We start from the raw sequence: 15,046 nt of genomic DNA, 5'->3' as shown, positions 1-15,046 counted from the left end.
GTGAACCATCGACATAAATCCGATGGGCTAATTCTCCCCTCCCCACCAGCCTGCTACAAAAATAATACTGTAGAACTGCACAAGACACTGAATTAGGGGAGTTAAATGACGGTGGGGACAACGACGGAGCATCTCTCTTACCGAGAAAGAGAGCGAAGGAGGCCAGCAGCAGAAGAGAACTGTTCCTTTCCCTCACTAATGGGGAAAAGGGTTTTGTTTTTTGGAAGTGGGAAGCATGAGAATAGAAAGCGGGAAGGCAAAAGAAGTTCCGCTTCCCACAGTGGCGCTCACGGACCTACGGAACTCACCGCTACTGGTTTCGTGTTCACCGTTTGACCTCCAAAATCTCCCATCGTTGACAGCCTTGCTCAGGTCTTAATTAGTCCTAGCAAAAAGGTATTATGCAACTTTTGCTTCTGAATTTTTTTGTTCTGTGGACCACTGTGCCGCCCTAGATCTGAGTCTCCAGCCAGCTCACTAACTCAGGAACGATATTTATTTGTTTATTAAAACATTTATACCCCACTTTTCCTTGTGGTTCAGTGGTTCAAGCTTATAATAATAGTTAAAAAATCATTCCCAAATAAAGCCAGAATAAAATGGGAAACTCCAAATCTCTCCCCCACTCCAAATGAGGTTGCCAACCTCAAGGTACTAGCAGGAGGTCTCCTCCTATTACAACTGATTTCCAGCCAATAGAGATCAGTTCACCTGGAGAAAATGGCCATTTTGGCAATTGGACTCTAGGGCATTGAAGTCCTTCCCTCTCCTTAAACCCCGCCCTCCTCAGGCTCCACCCCAAAAATCACCCGGCGGTGGTGAAGAGGGACCTGGCAACCCTGGCTCCAAAGATGCCTGGCAAACAGGCAGGCCTCGCAGTGCCTCCTGAAGATCTCCAAGGACAGGGGGACCCCCTCTCACCTCTTTAGGGAGCCCATTCCACAGAGCCGGGGCCACAACGGAAAAGGCCCCGGCTCCGGCCACCCTGAGTGGTGGGACAGCCCACAAACGGCTGCCTAAAACCGTAGCTGGCCCACAGGGACCCAGGGAAGGAGGTGGCCTTTCAAATATAAGTCTTCCAAACTCTTACCCGTACTTGGCAAAGACCTCCCATGGCCGTAAGGTCCAGACCCCTGAATCTTGCTCAGCGTTGGCGTGCTTAACAGACATCGACAGATTTACTGGAGAAGTCCCGTGCCATTCGCCAGGCCCGAGAAGAGAGGACCTTTCATATCTTTTACTATATGATAGCCGGAGCGAGCGACAAAATGAAGGGTAAGAAAGACAGCGACAAGCCAACAGATTTGGTTTTTTTTTTTTCCAAAGGTGAGCCTTTTGGGGTCAGGGCCCGTCAGCTGTCCAGGACCAGCCCTGGGGAAGAGGGTCATAAAGAATGGTGGGGCCTAGGGTTGCTAGGTCTCCCCTCTCCTCCGGTGGGAGGTTTTTGGGGCGGAGGTGAGCAAAGATTGTGCGCATGTGCGCGGCCGCGCCAACACTGTTGCATCACTTCCGGTTTACACCCAGTAATGCTGCATCTCAAGGGGCCTTTTACCACTCAAACTGGGAGTTGCCAAGTGCCAGATGGTGGCGGGCAAACCCCCGCCAATCCACCTGGCTGCCCACCGACCAGCTGAGGGTCGGGAGGCAACGTGTGCACGTACGCTTGCCCACCACTTCACTTCCGGTTTACATCCGGAAGCACTGCATCGCAATGGGCCTCTTACTAGTGGTACGCCTGAGTTCTTTGGAGAAAGGGTGGGACAGAAACGTACGTCGTGAATGAATAAAGGCGGGTCACCACCCTGCAGAATTCATTGTTAGTTATTTCCATGGTACCATCTGTGTGCCCAGAGCTTTACAAACCCGATTTGGCTCGAGGAGGGCACTGGAGGGAGGGGTCAAGACAGGGCCGGGAGAGGACGAAGCAGCGTTCGGTCGAGAGGTTTCCAGGCTCAGTCGCCAGCATCTCTGGTAAAAAGGAACAGGTAGTGTCGGTGACATGGAAGACCTCAACCTGAGACCCTGGAGAGCTGCTGCCAGTCAGAGTCGTGACCTTGACTCAAGGCTTTCTTTCAGGAGGGGCTGTGGCACAGTGGCCAAGCATTAGCTTGGCATGCAGAAGGTCCCAGGTTCAATCCCAGACATCTCCAGTTAAAAGGACCAGGCAGGAGGTGATAGGAAAGACCTCCTCCTGAGACCCTGGAGAGCCATAGGGAGGGGCCGTGGCTCAGTGTTAGAGCATCTCAGCATGCAGAAGGTCCCAAGTTCAATCCCCAGCATCTCCAGTTCAATCCCCAATCTCCGGCATGACCACATCGGAGGGGATGTGGAAGACCCGAGACCCTGGAGAACTGCTACAAGCCTGAATAGACAGTATTGACTTTGGTCTGATTCCCTATCAGGCAGCTTCATGCGTTCATGGGTAACACATGTTTAGGCCGAAACCACGCGTGCCTTGGAAAGTGCCAAAAAGTTGTGTATATCTCAAGCAGAAGTTAATTTTGAACCCTGACGAAGGTCCGTTTGAAACTGCCTCTCTTATTCATGCCTCACACCATCCGCACTGGAAAAGGATGTGTGAATTCCATCGGAGATGCGGTTTCAGTGGGGAAAGGGAATGCTGCCGGCAGGGCCGAGTGGAACGCAGGCATGGTCAGGGTGGATCCCCCACCCACACCCGGTGCTCCCCCACACGCAGCCGTGGCCGAGCAAGAAAAGCAGAGGGTGGTCCACAGATGGGAAACAGAGGGGTGTGACTCTGCCCCAGAGAGCCAAGCAGGGTTGCCAAATCCAGCCTGAGAAATTCCTAGAGATTTGGGGGCAGTGCCCGGGGAGGGAGGATGTGAGGGAGGCATTTCATGTAGGGGGCATGGCTCAGTGGTAGAGCATCTGCTTGGCATGCAGAAGGTCCCAGGTTCAATCCCCGGCAGCATCTCCAGTTAAAAGGTTGGGTTGCAGGTGATGGGGAAATAACTCCACCTGAGACCCTGGAGAGTGGCTGCCAGTCTGAGTAGACAAGACTGACCTTGATGTACTAACGATCTGATTCAGTATAAGGCAATTTCATGTGTGGGGAAGGGCCCTGGCTCAGTGGTAGAGCATCTGCTTGGCATGCAGAAGGTCCCAGGTTCCATCCCTGGAAGCATCTCCAGTTAAAGGGACTGGGCAAGCAGGTGATGTGAAAGACCTCTACCTGAGGCCCTGGAGAGCCGCTGCTGGTCTGAGTAGACAATACTGACTTTGATGGACCAAGGGGGGGGGGTCTGATTCAGTATAAGGCAGCTTCATGTGTTCATGTAACTCTATGGTATACCATAGAGTTTGCCCTTCGAAGCTGCCATTTCCTCCAGGGAAACTGATCTCTGTAGTCTGGAGATCAGTTGTCATCCCAGGAGTGCTCCAGCCCCACCACGCGGAGGTGGGCAACCTTATAACGGGAGGGGAGGGGTTGGTGTTGACGTGGGGCTGAGGAGTTTTCCTCTGGCCCTCACCCTGATGCTTGCTGTCTTTGCCCTCCAGATGAGCTGTTGCTGGAAGGTTTCAACGGCTACACGTTCTTATCCAACGGCTACGTGCCCATTCCCTCTCAGCAAGACGACGAGATGTTCCAGGAGACCCTGGAGGCCATGGGCATCATGGGCTTCAACGAAGAGGAGCAAGTTGGTGAGTAGCACTGGCGGCCGGGGTGTGTGTCTGTCTGCTCCGCCCCGTTCAAAAACTAGATCTTGACTCATTCTCAGTCCTTCTCTTGTTCCTGTAGATCTCTCAGGCCTCTTTCTGTAAGGATTGTCAATTAGTGGTTAGGAAGTTCCTGAATGCATGAAAAATCCAGAGGATAGCGTGCGGGGGGTGGGGGTCGGGGGTCTTTTTAGGGCTTTGCATTGCCCTGACCTGGATGGCCCAGGCTAGCCTGATCTTGTCAGATCTCAGAAGCTAAGCAGGGTCATCCCTGGTTCGGACTTAGACGGGAGGCCACCAAGGAAGCCCAGGGTCACCCTGCAGAGGCAGGCAATGGCAAACCCCCTCCCAACGTCTCTGGCCTTGAAAACCCCACCAAGCGTCGCCATAGGTCAGATGTGACTCAACTGCAAATATATATATATATATATATATATATATATATATATATATATATATATATATATGTATATATATATGTATATATATATGTGTGTGTGTGTGTGTGTGTGTGTGTGTGTGTGTGTGTGTGTGTGTATATATATATATATATATATAGAATGGATTGGGTGGCAGGTGTATTTTCTGTCTTTCTCTGCTTTGGGGCTAATACAGAGAGGAGGGCGACAGAGATTACCTTGAGCTTCAAAAGTATGCTTTAGTCCCAAGGGAGTGGCTGTGGCATTTATTTTTTTATTCCTGGTGTTTCCATAGTGTCAGCTCTCCAAGTTCTTCTTTTTTTTAGTGGCTGTCTTGGTGTTTTTATGCACCAGAATTTTATCTTGCCTGTTGCAGTCTACTGTTCTGTCTGCTGCAAAGTAAAGGCTGTTTTCAAGAACAGCAAAGGGACAGCTGAGAGCCAATTTTTTGGCACTGGACCAAGACTCCTCTGGCAGTCTGCAACCTGATTGTGTGGGGCAAGATATTCCATAATTTGTCTTGGATACAGGAAGGGCTGGGGAACAAGAGAGGGGGGGTACTTCTTGACACAAGGAACAATTAAAATGTTAAAATTCGCTGCCAGGGGGTGTCGTGATGGCCACAGGCGTAGATGGCGTTAAAAGGGGATTGGACAGATTCGTGGAGGAGAGGTCTATCAGTGGCTACTAGCCCTGGTGACTAAAAAGGAACCTCCATATTCAGAGGCAGTCGACCTCTGAATATCAGCGCAAAGAGGCAACATCAGGGGGGAGGCCTCAGCCTCTGTACCCCGTTGTTGGACCGCCAGAGGAACTGGTTGGCTTTTGGGTGAGACAGGATGCTGGAATAGATGGAACCCTGGCTAGACTGAGCAGGCAGGGCTCTTATGTTCTTAGGGAGGAAGGAGCATCTTCAAATGCTCTAACCACTAGACCCACCCTATCTCTCAGAAGAGAACGTTTGCCTCGATCGTTCTATGACTCAGGAAAGATCATATTGAAATAAAAATTGTTACTCTTTAAGGTGTTGCTGATCGTCTTTTTCTTTTGCTACAATAGTCTTCCCTCTGGATGGGAAAGACCCGGGCTTAGATTGTCCAGTGTGCCGACACTCATTTTGCTCCTTGTGCCTGGGGGTGGCTCCCTGGCTTCGGCAGCCACACAGGGCCTGCTCTTCTCAAACTGAGGTTGTGACTCTTTAATAATATTTGGGGGTGGCCACCAGGAAAAGGCTAGGGCATGCCCCAAGGATGATGTGTGACTCATAGAACCACAGAGTTGGAAGGGGCCATAGAGGCCATCTAGTCCAACCCCCTGCTCAATGCAGGATCAGCCTAGAGCATCCCCGACAAGTGTTTGTTCAGCCTCTGCTTAAAGACTGCCAGTGAGGGGGAGCTCACCACCTCCCTAGGCAGCCCATTCCACTGTCAAACAACTCTTACTGTACACATTTCCCCCCTAATATCCAGCCGGTACCTTTCCGCCCGCAATTTACATCCATTATTGCGAGTCAAGGAAAGAAGTGGCCCAGAGCGTCTGGGATTCTTTACTATGTGGAAAGCAGCATTTTGAGGCTGTGCCAGAATTCCGCTGTACCCACAGGCTCAAAAAGGTTGGCGACCCCTGAACGAATTTCAACCATTATTAAAATCATTTAAAATCTCTGTAAGTTAGTTATATGGAATATTAATACAAAAAAATAGGTTAATTAACCCCCCTTTTCAGGAGAAAAGGAATAAAAAATTAGGTTATGAGTTGGATGAAAAGAAATGGAACTTTATACTCACAAAGGGTTTAAATTTTACAATAAGTCTTGCATTTAGATAAAATTTATTTAAGATGACACATATGTGGCATCTCTCCCCAAGCAGAGTTAAAAAATGTGTAACTTGGATAAAAATGCTAGTAAATGTTGGTATTGTGATTCAGCTGGCGCAGATTTTCTACACATGTGGTGGAGCTGCAGTAGAGCACAAACATATTGGAGGAAAGTGATTGAAATCACATCCAACGGTCTTGAAATTGTTATTCCAGTAAGAACAGAAACAATTTTATTAAATTATTTTCCAGACAATATTCGAGTTATGTTTCTCCATACGTTAAGAGCTGCTAGAACAAATTTTGCGATAAACTGGAAAAGCAATAAATTCCCTGACTTAAATAATTGGCTCAACAAGGATAAAGAAACCTATGCTTTAATTAAGCTGACGTATTATAATAACAATAAAAATACCGAAGAACTTGATGCTCGCTGGAATTCAACCATTTTAAGGATGGAGAAAGCATTCTAATGTGTAAATTGTAGAGAGGGAGGGATGTAATAATAATGCGGATTTTAGTTAAATAGACAAATAGAGTATTATTTGATTGTCCTAAGGGTATTTTAGTTATATTAGCGCTGTTTTAGTTTAGTTTAGTTTTTAAATCATTTGTATCACCAGTATTTGATTTTTAAAGTAATCTTATATCTAGGTTTCCCCCCCTTTTTCTTTTATTGTAAACATAATTCTTCTAATAAATTATTTTTTTTAAAAAACCAACCTCTTATTGTAAAAAAATGTTTCCTAATATCCAGCTGGTAGGCGGCTCAAGGTTGACTCAGCCTTCCATCCTTCCGAGGTTGGTGAAATGAGTACCCAGCTTGCTGGGGGTAAAGGGAAGATGACTGGGGAAGGCACTGGCAAACCACCCCATAAATCAAGGTCTGCCTAGTAAAGGTCTTCGTGATGTGACGTCACCCCATGGGTCAGGAATGACCTGGTGCTTGCACAAGGGATTTTTACCTTTAATATCCAGCCGGTACCTTTCCGCCCTCAATTTAAACCCATTATTGCGCTCATCTGTCAGATGGGCTCTGCCTTCTGGAGTGACGGTGCTCATCCAGCCCCACTTGGAGTTCCACCAATGCACGAGGGGTGTGTGTGCATGTGCTGAACTCCCCTTCTCTTTCGTGCCCCCACAGCCATGCTGAAAGTCGTGTCGTCTGTTCTCCAGCTTGGTAACATTGTCTTTAAGAAAGAGAGGAACACTGACCAGGCGTCTATGCCGGACAACACAGGTAGGCAGGGCTGCTGCTGACAAGGATGGCCACTCACAGGGATCGCTCACTAAGTGGTGAGTTTCCCCCACCCCCATAAAAACCGGAGGCTTGGCCAGAGCCGGGTACGCACAGTCCATCGACAGCACTTGCTTATCGGCTTGTGCCTTTGGTGGATAGTCTTCAAAGCAAAGGGATCTATGTGCTTTTGGTTATTCACCTGGCCCTTCTTACCTGTGGCTGGAACAGGGGAAGATGCGGGGTGATGTGACGGGTTGGTTCTCTTTTTCCAGCCGCACAGAAAGTGTGCCACCTCATGGGTATCAATGTGACAGACTTCACCCGGGCGATCCTAACTCCGAGGATCAAGGTGGGGCGAGATGTTGTCCAGAAAGCTCAGACCAAAGAACAGGTAACAACCATGCCTTCTTGGATTTCTTTGCTCCTGTTCACGAACACTTTTGGTGCTCTGATCCCAGTCTTGAGCCCCAAAGATTGTCCGGAGAGAGAAGCCAACAGCAGTTTTGTTTGGGTTTGTTTTTTAATTCGCTGCCTTTCTGCACAGGCTGACTTTGCAATAGAGGCTTTGGCCAAAGCGACGTATGAACGCCTCTTCCTCTGGATTCTTAGCCGGGTCAACAAGGCTCTGGACAAAACCAAAAGGCAGGGCGCTTCCTTCTTGGGAATTTTGGATATCGCTGGCTTTGAGATTTTCGAGGTATGTCCTGTTTACGTAGCTCTAGATTTGCTGGAGCGATTGAACTCCAGGCTCTGTCGCTTGTTTGTGTTCAGCAGGGAAACACGTTCTTTCCACCCTGTTCACAATTTTATAAACTTTTTTGGTGTGGTTCTACATCACCTCTCGCAATGCCACAGCCTCGGTATGAATCGGGTCCCTCCACGGCTGCTCTCAAAAGCCACGCTCGGCCTCCTAGCAGAATTGTCTGGCTAGACAATTTATAAATGATTTGGATGAAGGAATAGAGGGGATGCTTATTAAATTTGCAGACAATACTAAATTGGGAGGGGTAGCAAATACAGTAGAAGACAGAGCCAGGATACAGGATGATCTTGACAGGCTGGAGAATTGGGCTAAAACCAATAAAATGCATTTCAACAGAGATAAATGTAAAGTTCTGCATTTAGGTAGGAAAAATCAAATGCATAATTATAGGATGGGGGAGACTTGTCTTTGCGGTAGTGTGTGCGAAAAGGATTTTGGGGTCTTAGTAGACCAAACACTGAACATGAGACATAAAAAGGCAGATGTGGTGTTGGGCTGCATCAACAGAAGTATAGTGTCCAGATCACTCGAAGTGATGGTATCGCTTTACTCTGCTCTGGCTAGACCCCTCACCTAGAGTACTGTGTTCAGTTTTGGGCACCGCAATTTAAGAAGGATGTAGACAAGTTGGAATGGGTCCAGAGGAGGACAACAAAGACGGTGAGCGGTCTGGAGACCAAGTCCTATGAGGGAAGGTTGAAGGAGCTGGGGATGTTTAGCCTGAAGAGGAGAAGACCGAGAGGGGATATGATAACCATGTTCAAGGACTTAAAGGGCTGTCATATAGAGGATGGTGCCGCGTTGTTTTCTGTAGCCCCAGAAGGCCAGACCAGAACCAGTTGGTTGAAATTAAATCAAAAGAGTTTCCGTCTAAATATTAAGAAGAACTTTCTAACAGAGCCGTTCCTTGGTGGAACAGGCTTCCTCGGGAGGTGGTAAGCTCTCCTTCCCTGGAGGTTTTTAAGCAGAGGTTAGATGGCCATCTGTCAGCAAGCCTGATTCTATGACCTTAGGCAGATCAGGAGAGGGAGGGCACCTTGGCCATCTTCTGGGCATGGAGTAGGGGTCACTGGGTGTGTCTGGGGGAGGTAGTTGTGAATTTCCTGCAATGTGTAGGGGGTTGAACTAGATGACCCTGGTGATCCCTTCCAACTCTATGATTCTAGACCCCTTTTCCTAAACTTAAAAAAATTCCCCCAAGTTTCTGGTTTGCTTTGATGTAAAAAAATATATTAACTGTATATATACGTTGTGTCCTTCTCTCCCCCCCCCCCCCCCATGATTCTTTGCAGGTCAACTCGTTTGAGCAGCTGTGCATCAATTACACTAACGAGAAGATGCAGCAGCTTTTCAACCACACCATGTTCATCTTGGAGCAGGAAGAGTATCAGCGGGAAGGCATCGAGTGGAACTTCATCGACTTTGGACTCGACCTGCAGCCCTGCATCGAGCTCATTGAAAGACCCGTAAGGCGGCCTGGTGCCACGGGTGGGGGGGACCTAAGGGGACACCGGCAGTTAGGGGCCCACCAGCTCAATCTCCACGCTCTTCTCGGGGCAGCCACACCACACCTCCCCCTTTTAACTGAAAACTGTTCACGGGGATGTGATTTTCCAGATTCCCCTGGCAGAATGTGCTGTTCTTTCTTCCCCCCCCCCCCCCATTCGTTTACTTAAAATGTTTATCAGCCGCCTTTCTTCTTTGCAGGGCTCAAGGCAGCTTACCGCGTAGGTAAAACACATAAAATAAAATCCATTAAAAACATAAAAACCACATCTCAGGACTGCGAGTAATAGGGTTGCCAGGTGGTGGCTGGAGATCTCCTGCTATGGCAACTGATCTCCAGGCGATAGAGATCAGTTCCCCTGGACAAAATGGCCGCTTTGAAGGGTGGACTCTATGGCATTGAAGTCCCTCCCCTCCCAAAACCCTCTCCTACTCAGTCTCCACCCCCAAAATCTCCAGGTATTTCCCAACCCGGAGCTGCCAACCCTACCATTAAATGATGGCCAACCTGGGGGTCCTTTATTATTACAGTCCATGACCAGTATATATGCCCAACCTGAGATGCTTGCTTAGGGTTGCCGTCCTCCAGGTGGTGTCTGGAGATCTCCTGGGATTACTACTGATCTCCAAGCGACAGAGATCAATTCACCTGGAGAAAATGGCTGCTTTGGAAGGTAGACTCTGTGACATTATACCCCATAGAAGTCCCTCCCCAAACCCTGCCCTTCTCAGGCTCCATTGCCTAAATCTCCAGGTATTTCCTAACCTGAAGCTGGCAACCCTAGCTAGTAACCAAATGTATTCCTAAATAAAACCATATTCAACTCTTTGTTGTAAGACAAAGGAACGTGGCCAGGAAAATCCACTTTCCTGCCCCAGGCAGGCAGCAGCCATTTCTGCTTCACTGCCGTCTTTCCCAGAACACTGCAGCAGAATGGGTTTGGGAAAGATCGGAGCTGTCAGGGAATGGGGGGTGGGTAGGAGAAACACTTCCTGAAAGCGTTGATAACGGGGCTGATCCAAAAATCTTAGTCATAACAGTCGTTAAAATATCTAATAGTCTGACTGATAAACAAGACAGGGAAAAGCAGCCTGGAGGGACGCGTGAAGCTGCCTGATACTGAATCAGACCCCTCGGTCCATCCAGGTCCATCTTGTCTACTCAGGCTGGCAGTGGCTCTCCAGGGTCTCAGGCAAAGAAAGGTCTTTCACATCACCTCCTGCCTGGGCCTACTTTTTAACTGGAGATGCTGCCAGGGATTGAACCTGGGACCTTCTGCATGCCGAGCAGAGGCTCTCCCGCCGAGCCATGGCCCCTCCCCAAAGTACAGACTAGGATCTATATTTTTTTAGGCGGAGCAAGGACTGTCCATCAGCGGCTGCTTGACATCTTTCTGTTGTCGTGGCTTCCCCTTAGCAGAGGGCAAAGTCTCTCCCACCAGCCCACAACAATGAACACGTTCCTGGAGGTTTTGAAGCATAGGCTAGATGGCCACCTGTCAGCAACGCTGATTCTGTGACCTTAGGCAGATGATGAGAGGGAGAGCATCTTGGCCATCTTCTGGGCATGGAGTAGGGGGTCACTGGTGTGTGTGGGGGGGAGGTAGTTGTGAATTTCCTGCATTGTGTAGGAGGTTGGACTGGATGACCCTGGTGGTCCCTTCCAACTCTATGATTCTATGATTCTACATCCCTCGTGATCGTACTGTCCGGGGAGGGAACCCGGGGCCTTCTGCGCAGGCAGCCGGCTGGTTGTGCCTCTGAGCCACAGTTGCCGCCGTGCTGTTGGAAGCCAATGTGGAGTGAGTCCCCACAGCGGAGGGCCCAGCCTCTCCCACCTGCTCAACGTCCACCGGTGCATTCCTCGTGAACGGCTCTTGTCCGGCATTCCAGAACAACCCCCCGGGCGTCTTGGCCCTCCTGGACGAGGAGTGCTGGTTCCCCAAGGCGACGGACACCTCCTTCGTGGAGAAGCTGGCCCAGGAGCAAGGCCAACACCCCAAGTTCCAGAAGCAGAAGCAGCTGAAGGACAAGACGGAGTTTGCCATCATCCATTATGCGGGGAAGGTACGCTGCTGGGCTCGGCGCTCCCCTCATAGGCTGAGTCGTGGCCTCCTGGGTGCCGCACTCCACCTGCAGCGGCCCCGCTCAGGGTTTGCTGTGCCGTGGGAATCCTCTCAGCATGTCAGTGGTTTGAATCCTGCCTTGTGCAGTCTGAGTTGTTAGGGACGAATGTGTGGCAGCCAACCTCCCATGCTCTCTTTCATGAAAGGTCAACTACAACGCGACTTCCTGGCTGACCAAGAACATGGATCCCCTGAACGATAACGTCACGGCCTTGCTAAACCTGTCCTCCGAGAAGTTTGTGGCAGACCTTTGGAAAGATGGTATGGACCTGAAGTGTGTCTTGGTTGGTTTCCCATCTTAAATTCTTGATCAGGAGAGCTTCCTCTCCAGTACCCCCCTCCCTAAGTACAAGAAGACCCCTGATATGGGGTTTCTCACAGCTTATCTAAATGAGGCAGCTGGCTCAAGTCCTGTTGGGAGCCCTCAGCACCAATCGAAGCCACCCATGCATAGAGGGACTCACCTGTTCAAGGCGCCCTGCCACGTGGTGCGGCTCCAGGCACTGTGAGGGTGGAGGAGGGCCTTCAGACTTCCCTCCTGCACCACTTGTGCCAGTGGAAACAGCCACCTGGTGGGGGGGTCCTCTCTGCGCCTTCCTCTGGTTCCTTGTGTCCTCGATCTCAGGACAGGTGGAGCTCAAGCAGGGTCGCCAGGTCCCTCTTTGTAACCAGCAGGAGGTTTTTTGGGCCGGAGAAGGGTGGGGTTTGGGGAGGGGAGGGACTGCTGCTATAGAGTCCAGTGGCCAAAGTGGCCGTTTTCTCCAGGTGAACTGATCTCTGTCAGCTGGAGATTACTTGTAATAGCTGCATACTGGCAGCTAGGGTTGCCAGCTCCCGGTTGGGAAATACCTGGAGATTTTTGGGGTGGAACCCGAGGAGGATGGGGTTTGGGGAGGGGAGGGACTTCAATGCCATAGAGTCCAATAGCCAAAGCGGCCATTTTCTCCCAGTGAACGTATCTCTGTCGCCTGGAGATCAGGTGTAATAGCAGGAGATCTCCATCTAGTACCTGGTGGTTGGCTCAAGGGAAGGGGTCAGGAGAAGGTGGGGAGGATTTGGGGGTGTCCCTGAAACCTGCTTGGTTTGTGTTTTTAGTGGACCGGATTGTGGGGCTGGACCAGATGGCGAAGATGACGGAGAGCTCCCTCCCGAGCGCGTCCAAGACCAAGAAGGGCATGTTCCGGACAGTCGGGCAGCTGTACAAGGAGCAGCTGACCAAGCTGATGACCACCCTGCGGAACACGAGCCCAAACTTTGTCCGCTGCATTATCCCAAATCACGAGAAAAGGGTAAGGCGCTCGGAGCAGCCAGGGAGTCCTTGCCCCTCGCCTGGCTGAACGTAGCTCGTTCTGTCACGTGCCTGCACGACAGGCAGAAGCTCCTTTTCCCAGTCTTCTGTTTTTTGGGGGGGATTTGTTGTGCCGGGAGGGTGAGCTGGGGATCTCTGACAGAATTCTCTGCCCCTCCTCATCAAAGTACAACTCCCAGGAGTCTTTGGGAGAAGCTGTAACCCTTAAAAGCGGTCTAAAACTGTGGTGGGGTGCATAGAGCAGAAAGGGTCCTAATGAAGACTGCAAACCATACATCCTTCTGTGGAGCTTTTGAAGGACGGGGCGGGCGGGAATGTCTCTTCTTTTCCTTCCTTTCCTGTTCACTTTCGCTTTTTTATAGTCGGGGAAACTGGATGCCCACTTGGTCCTGGAACAACTCCGGTGTAACGGCGTCTTGGAGGGGATCCGAATCTGCCGCCAGGGCTTCCCTAACAGAATTGTCTTCCAGGAATTCCGCCAGCGGTAAGACCCTCGGAGGATGGGTGTCATGCCGGAGCTCCCCAACTGCGACTTGGGTTCAGGAGGTCCCCACTTTTGATTGGTCAGGAGGCATCTTGTTGGAGGAGGCCTCAGCCATCTGACTCTCCTGCGACGCTTATTTCCTTATTCAGGAGACTTATAGCCCTGCCTCTCCCAGAAAACTGGGACCAGTAAAACTGATACACCGTAAAAACGGCACAGAATGATCATGGGCTGGGTCGTCACACTCGCTTTGGCCAAGTCTTCCTTCAACAAAGGAAGACTTTTCTCCATCAGAGAAAGTCATTTCCTGTTGGAAGAAGTCTTTCTCCCTTAAAGGAAGCCGTAGTAGAAGACAGTTGTAGGATCCAACTCCTTGAGAGTAGCCAACGATAACAAATTTAGAAGTTAGTCCAGCCGGCAGACCTTCAAAGCCAGGGAGTTAAAAACACTCGCCAGATGAGCCAAACTGCTTAAAGATTTTGGCCTCCCATCCCCTCCGAAAGTACAGAGGAGATGCACACCTCCCGATGTCCTCTACAAGACTGCAAATGGCCAGTCTTTGTTTGTACCCTCACAGGGCTGGGAGCTATTTGAAGGCAGGGCAAACCAAGCGTGGGAAAATGTGGGTGGCCAGGCAGTGAAAGCGTAGATCCCGAATCCCCTGGAAGATGATCCTTTGGCATAACGGCATTCCCTTGCTTTTGAGTCACGCCTTGAATGCGTCATATGATGAGAGTTTGGGGTTGCAGAGAATGGAGTGGGGTGGGGTGGGATGGGGGGGAGAGCCTCTGGCTGATTGACTGATTGGCAGGCAGCTCAACATCTGAAGAGGGACTGGTGGTGCTAAAAGGCTTCAGGCCGCATCCACAGGAGGGTGCCTTTGCATCGCTGGGGTGCAGAGTCAGAGGCTTTGGCTCCACATGATGCTTACACCTGCAGTCCTAAGCAGACGAACACCCACCTGATCCCATTGACTTAAATGAACTTGGAAGGGAGTAACACTGCTTACAATGGCACTGGCAAAGTACTTCATTCTCCTGAACCTCACCATGCCTGATCCCTGAGAAGCAATATTTTCCAAGTGGAAATGAGCTCCGGAAAGCATGAATTGGTAACGTGTTTGTTAAATGCAATGGAAGTGGTAGGGGGGCGGCGGCTTAGAATGGGGGGGTACTCAGTTGCTGATGCGGTCTACAGGGCAGAGCGCAGGGGCTGTGCTTCTTGCCCCGGGTTCAAGGCTGTTGCTGCAATTCCATCTAAAGCCACAAAGATCACCACAAGCCAGCTCTCAAAAGAGAGAGGACAACAACACAGAAAACATGGAAATGCAATGGATGACTGTCATGTCGTCCTTTTATTAAAGGAACAAGCGAGCGATTAATGGCATTTCCAGAGTAAATGACCTCGTTCCCTCTGAAAATGATGGTTGACCACAAGTGGAGTAATGTAGTGTGTTTTTTCAACTCCTCCCTAGCTATGAAATCCTTGCCGCGAATGCAATCCCGAAGGGCTTTATGGACGGGAAGCAAGCTTGTGTCCTTATGGTGAGTGGCGACGATTCAGAGTCCGTTCTTCTGCTTGTGCGACTCGGCTGCCACAGAGGATGGGAAGACTGGATATGAATGAAGTGAATAAACAAACCAATACTTTTAACTGAGTATAGCCAGGATAGAGATCCACGTTACAGCAGCCTTCTGGAATAG

At 50.1% G+C, this 15,046-nt stretch overlaps 1 protein-coding gene across 1 annotated transcript in view; it reads left to right on the top strand.

Moving 5' to 3' along the window:
* Window positions 1-15,046, top strand: part of LOC130492718 (myosin-11) — a 79,668-nt gene that overhangs the window by 33,531 nt on the left and 31,091 nt on the right. The window contains exons 9-19 of the mRNA XM_056866481.1: window positions 1,177-1,275; window positions 3,520-3,663; window positions 7,060-7,155; window positions 7,428-7,546; window positions 7,700-7,852; window positions 9,211-9,384; window positions 11,318-11,491; window positions 11,697-11,811; window positions 12,646-12,839; window positions 13,222-13,343; window positions 14,818-14,887. Of these exons, the coding sequence (XP_056722459.1) occupies window positions 1,177-1,275; window positions 3,520-3,663; window positions 7,060-7,155; window positions 7,428-7,546; window positions 7,700-7,852; window positions 9,211-9,384; window positions 11,318-11,491; window positions 11,697-11,811; window positions 12,646-12,839; window positions 13,222-13,343; window positions 14,818-14,887 (1,460 nt within the window). The remainder of the gene's footprint in view (window positions 1-1,176; window positions 1,276-3,519; window positions 3,664-7,059; window positions 7,156-7,427; window positions 7,547-7,699; window positions 7,853-9,210; window positions 9,385-11,317; window positions 11,492-11,696; window positions 11,812-12,645; window positions 12,840-13,221; window positions 13,344-14,817; window positions 14,888-15,046) is intronic.

This window comes from Euleptes europaea, chromosome 21 (genome assembly GCF_029931775.1).
Source record: "Euleptes europaea isolate rEulEur1 chromosome 21, rEulEur1.hap1, whole genome shotgun sequence".
Classification (NCBI taxonomy): Eukaryota; Metazoa; Chordata; class Lepidosauria; order Squamata; family Sphaerodactylidae; genus Euleptes; species Euleptes europaea.
The sequence above is the reverse complement of the archived record's forward strand: the minus strand, read 5'-3'. Positions and strand labels throughout refer to the sequence as shown.